The sequence below is a fragment of the Manihot esculenta genome, chromosome 17 (assembly GCF_001659605.2).
Source record: "Manihot esculenta cultivar AM560-2 chromosome 17, M.esculenta_v8, whole genome shotgun sequence".
NCBI lineage: Eukaryota > Viridiplantae > Streptophyta > Magnoliopsida > Malpighiales > Euphorbiaceae > Manihot > Manihot esculenta.
This window is the reverse complement of record NC_035177.2, coordinates 5,464,761-5,470,185: the sequence shown is the minus strand read 5'-3', so window position 1 is coordinate 5,470,185 and position 5,425 is coordinate 5,464,761. Positions and strand designations below refer to the sequence as shown.

General features: G+C 34.6%; 1 protein-coding gene across 2 annotated transcripts; it reads left to right on the top strand.

Moving 5' to 3' along the window:
- Positions 1-1,711: 1,711 nt before the first annotated feature.
- LOC110605520 lies at positions 1,712-5,175 on the top strand. Of its 2 annotated transcripts, none has more exons than XM_021744135.2 (9): positions 1,712-2,316; positions 2,422-2,573; positions 2,840-2,935; positions 3,033-3,095; positions 3,718-3,786; positions 3,880-3,982; positions 4,065-4,136; positions 4,630-4,718; positions 4,872-5,175. In XM_021744135.2, exons 1-9 carry the CDS (start codon positions 1,929-1,931, stop codon positions 4,947-4,949), a joined length of 1,110 nt encoding a protein of 369 aa, XP_021599827.1. In that variant the 5' UTR covers positions 1,712-1,928; the 3' UTR covers positions 4,950-5,175. The 2 variants fall into 2 exon arrangements, with proteins under 2 accessions (XP_021599827.1, XP_021599826.1); XM_021744134.2 differs by having other exon boundaries at positions 1,716-2,316; positions 4,823-5,175.
- The last annotated feature ends 250 nt before the right edge of the window (positions 5,176-5,425 follow it).

Here is a 5,425-nt window from a genome sequence, read left to right as displayed (position 1 = left end):
AATGGATGTGAGAAGCTTCTTCAATCTCCATGGCCAATTTATTGAATCAACAAAGGAACATATGAGTCAATGATCAATCCCATCAACTAAAGTGAATCTGAATCTTCAACTAGAGCTTTTCTTATTATTGTTTTCTCTTTTATTTTATTATTCGCTTATTTTATTGCTTTCAGTAGTTGTTTAATTAAATCAATCTCAAACCCCCATTTTTCGTTTCAGTTATTTTTGCTTTCAGTTTATCTCGTTTCAGTTTATTTCTCTTTCAGTTTATTTTTATTTCAGTTTTGTTTTAGTTTATTTTCTTGGTCTTGAAAAGGAAGATAGGTAAGTATCAATTCCCTGTGGATACGATCCTTTCACCACTATCTACAGTATTAATATTGTTGGTAGCTGAATTGATTATTTTTTACCGGTCTCGACAACCGTTCTGTCACCGGGTCCCTGGACTCAAATGCGACCCGACCCGCTGAGCATTTGGTGTCCTACGTCTGGGCTGACGGGTAGCCTTACTTAGGGTCGTTCTGAGGTTTGAGCCTGATCTATTCTTGTGGGCCTGACTCGGTCCACGGGAGAGTGAGAGAGCCAACGGTTATCAAAATTAAAAATCAAAATTTAAATATTTATGAAAACCAAACTAAATAAAAGTAAGAGTAAAGCCTATTTGAATCAAACCAATTTGATTTGATTCAATTTAGTTCAATTCAATCCACTGAGTTTTTTTTTTATATTTTATTTAAAGTATTTTATAATTCTATTGAAACCAAATAAAACCAATTTGATTTGATTCGATTTGATTTTATTAAATTTTTTCTGATTAAAATTAAATAAAACCAAATCGACCAAAATTTTTTTAAAATAAAATAAAATTAAATTAAAATTTTAAATTAATTTAATTTAATTGATTATTTCACCCAATTACCGTCCCTTGTAAGCTTTGTCTCTAGACTTGAACTTAGATTTTATTAATTACAAAATAGAAATAGTAAACATGCATAAATATTAATAAAAAATTAAAAGAATAGAATTAAGAAAATATACTAAAAGATAAAAAAAATCAAGAAGCAAAAATATGGGCATAAAAATTGATTTGGATTAACAACTTAGTTGTCCCGATGAACTCAGTTTTTAAGCATGGAAATCCAATCCACCTTGACATGAAGAAAGATGAGTAATTATATAATACAATAATTGTATCATACAAGTAATTCTACATAGTATAACAAATTAATAAGAGTTGGACAAATAGATATACCATGGAAGCAATTTTATAATACAAGCCAATAAGAGTTGGACAAATAGATATATGTATTCTACAAATAGATGAATGAATCTTTAAAATATAATAAATAATTAATATTTATTCTAAAATTCAATTAAAATTAACGGGTTCATCCAATTGGGTATCTCGAAATTGATTGACATACCTTAAACCGAGCCGAGTAGGCGGTCTGAGCCTTAAATAAACCTTTTCATTACCGTTGTTTAGTCTCTTACTCTCTTTTAAGAGACAAGCCTGAACCTCTCATTAAGTACACGTGGAGACAACCAGAAAAAAGACAAGGTTGGTTGATTATAAAATTCGATAACCCCGCCAACGTTATCTCCACATGTCATTCTACTATTGGTCTACCTGATTTTCCCACGCAATCCTTTTGTTCCGCTTCATCAAATCAATCATGTCCAGAATATCTCCAAAACCAAAAGTATGAGACCGAAAAGCCAGCGACGCTGGCCCCACTCCACTCTGCTTCTACACCGTTTGATCTTCCTCTTCTGAAATCGCACGTCCCACAAGTCCACAGTCTCTTGTTGACCCTGCTGGTGTTTCTCTCTCAAACCAAGAACAAAAGGTTCAACGAACACAAAGACCATACTCAGAGTCGCAGAGCTATGCTCAGATACAGAAACGAAAACCGAAGTATCGGGTGATGGAGCTGGCCTTAGCATCTCGAACTTCGAATCATGCAGCGGCATCAGCGACGGCGACAACAACGGCAACCTCTACTGCGTCGTTTAGTGGGAGGAATGGCGCTTTCTTGAGATTCAGTGAATTTCCAGCGAGGAAGAGGAGATTGAGCTTGAGTGATGGAAACATTAATAGAGTTCGAATTCGTTGCGCTAAAGCGTCAACGGAGAGAAGCAGCGAAGGGATAGAAGGACGAAAGAGTACGCAAGGAGGAGTTGGTGGTAGTGGAAGAGCAGGAGGGTTCACGGGAAGTGCGATGGAAGTTACCACATTTAATCAGAGCTTTGGCGACTCTGAGTTCCCTGTTTGGGAGAGGATAGGTGCTGTGGTTAGACTTAGCTATGGAATCGGTTCGTTCTGTTCACTATTTACTTAAATTTTCTCTTTGTAAAAATATATATGATTTTTTTGCCTCTGTAAAGACATTAAGGGGTTGTATTATATATATGGTTCAGGCATATATGGTGCCATGGCACTAGCTGGAAGGTTCATATGCTCAATAACTGGAATAGATAGCATGGGAGGTTTTGAAGTATCCATAGATGCAATTCTTGAAGGGCTTGGATATGCATCGCCACCAATTATGGCGCTTTTGTTTATCTTGGATGTATGTTTGATCCACTTTACTTGCTAGTTCTCTCTTTTTGTTTAAATTGGTTTGCACCCTTTTCTCAACTGGACAATTTTTAAATTAATTCCTTAACTGGACTAATTAATATATGGTTTTTCAAGGGAATATATGTAGAAATTTTGGACCTGTTATGTTCTTTGTATTATTTGAATTTAAGATTTGATTGCTGGATATTTCTGTTTATAAAAATAATGGCCTTACTTGATATAGAAATCTGGACTTGATTGTTGGAATGGTTATAGGATGAGGTTGTGAAGTTATCACCTCATGCTCGAGCTATCAGAGATGTGGAAGATGAAGAACTTCGAAGTTTCTTTTATGGGATGTCACCTTGGCAGGTGAGTTTTTTCCACCTCGCATTTTTCTTTTATTTTTATGGAGTCTTGCTCTTCCTGAAGCTCAAGGGTTTGATTTGACTGTATATCATATTTGCAGTTTATACTGATTGTTGTTGCAAGTTCTGTGGGAGAGGAGCTCTTCTATCGAGCTGCAGTTCAGGTCTATTTCCTACTTGGAGTTCAGTTATATCTAATGTAGAGATTTAACAACTGCTTTGAATTGCTAAAATGACATTTGCCTGGTCTTTATTCTAGATTAGGGGCTCTTTTTACAAGTCTTCTACTTAATTGAATTATTCATACAATACAAATTCCATGTATAAGTTTGAGTTTATTGATGATTTTTAACACTATCCACCATATACAAATAGAGTCCCCATACTTATCCTTTTTTCTTTCCCCTCTTTTCATGGGGTTCTGAAAAACTTAAAACACAGAATGTAATGCTCCTTTTGACATGGTTTGCTCATCAGATCTTCATAACTTCACTTATTTTAGTTTGAGTTTTTCAACAACTGTACATAATTGGAATCTTGTATTTTGTAATATGTGGTGTTCAATGTTAAAATTTCATTTTTAAAATGTCATTCTGTTTCCAAATTTTAGTTAGTCTGGTGATAGAGATACACAATGGAAAGTAATTGTTAAGCCCCTGTCGACAAAATTTTGTAGGATTTTTATTCCAGGAACTGTTATCCTGATATTGTAGCAGCGGCAGAAGTTTCTCATCTATTGAAAATGCTGATATGTTATTCTTTGAAATACTTCTTCCTGACTTGTAGGGAGCATTGGCTGATATATTCATAAGAGGTACCGATTTGGTGACAGATGCTCGAGGAATGGCATCTCTGGTATGTGGTTTATTTCTATCATATACCTTTTCTTATCTTCAGCAATGAACTTTATACTGTAACTAAATTGTGTTGTGTTTCTACCAATGGTAGACTGGTGTGTTGCCTCCATTTGTTCCATTTGCTCAGGCATTTGCAGCTGCATTGACAGCTGCTCTTACAGGTTCTCTGTATTATGTGGCTGCCTCCCCAAAAGGTTGATATTCTCGATACTTCTGCAGAAATTTTGTTTTATGGGTCATTCGCAGTTTGATTCATGAGTTTTTGGTTTCTTTCAGATCCTACTTATGTAGTTGCGCCAGTTTTGCAATCTCGCTCTGGCCGTGAAGATCTGAAAAAGCTCTTTGCAGGTTCTTTTAACTATCCCCCAACATCATTTTCATTACATTGATATTCCTTATTCAGTTACTTTGAAATTTTGTTTTATGTTATTATTTTCTCTTCTTCTTCTTCTTATTATTTTTTTTGTTAAGAACTAACCTTTTGTTTTCCAATTTTCTCCTACTCCAGTACTTAAGCTTCTTTTGCTGACAAGTAAATTTAGCACAATAAAATTCCTTGGCTTAAAAAGTAAACATATTCTCATTAATCTCCTTGAAAACCTCCAAGATGAGTTTGTAGAATGCATCTTTTGACTATTAATTACTCCTTTCCTACATCTCTCTCTCTCTCTGCCTCCAATATCCAACACATTTCATAGAATGTGAACCTAGATGAAGAGTATTCTCAATGTAAAGAGGAACGAAACATAAAGAAGCATTGCATATTATAACTCCACTCTGTAATTATATTATGCTGTCAAAATGAAATATCATCTTTTAATCCTTGTCATTATTACTGCAGCATGGTATGAGAGGAGACAAATGAAAAAGATCTATTCTCCTCTCCTAGAAGGACTTTTGGCTCTCTATCTTGGTTTTGAATGGATCCAGGTAACATCATGAAACCACTCTTTAAAAAATTTTATAACCAATCTTTTTTTGGGTAGCAAAAATTAATAGATTCCTGTTTCATTTTCTTCTAACAAAATTGTCAGACAAATAATATTCTCGCACCAATGATTACACATGGCATATATTCGGCAGTTGTATTGGGACATGGACTTTGGAAGATACATGATCACCGAAGAAGACTACACCAGAGAATCCGGCAGCTTAAATTAGACGAAATAGACTCAAGTAGACCATGAAAGATCTGTCAACGGAATAAATGGCGAGGAAACTTGTATACTGCAGGTTGAGATAATTTGGTATGGAAGATACATTACTGAAGTTTGTATAATGTAGAAGTACACTGTATAGTACTACATAAAATTACTGTAGCAATCATAGGAAGTAATACTTGTTGAAAAGTGTAAATTTCTACACAAGCTAGAGTTTTTTTCGTTAAGTTTCTGTCTTTTTGTGTTTCTAGAGAAGAAATCAACTTAGAGGTGGAAGAAACAAAACTAAGATGACAATCTCACATATACCACTTCATATTGTTGTATTGCTTCTGAAAAAAATGGGTATAATCCACAGTTCTAAATACACTCACTATCAAGCCAGAAGTCACTTAAAAGAAGTCTCCCCTAAATAATCACTCATTTTAGAAGAGTAATGACAAGCCAAAAGTAAGATCGCTATCTGAAATTATACGA

Coding starts and splice junctions, on each gene's coding strand:
- LOC110605520 (XM_021744134.2), top strand. CDS start 1,929: ATGGAGCTGGCCTTAGCATCTCGAACTTCGAATCATGCAGCGGCATCA. Junction 3,096..3,717: donor TCTATCGAGCTGCAGTTCAG/GTCTATTTCCTA, acceptor CCTGACTTGTAG/GGAGCATTGGCTGATATATT. Junction 3,787..3,879: donor CTCGAGGAATGGCATCTCTG/GTATGTGGTTTA, acceptor TACCAATGGTAG/ACTGGTGTGTTGCCTCCATT.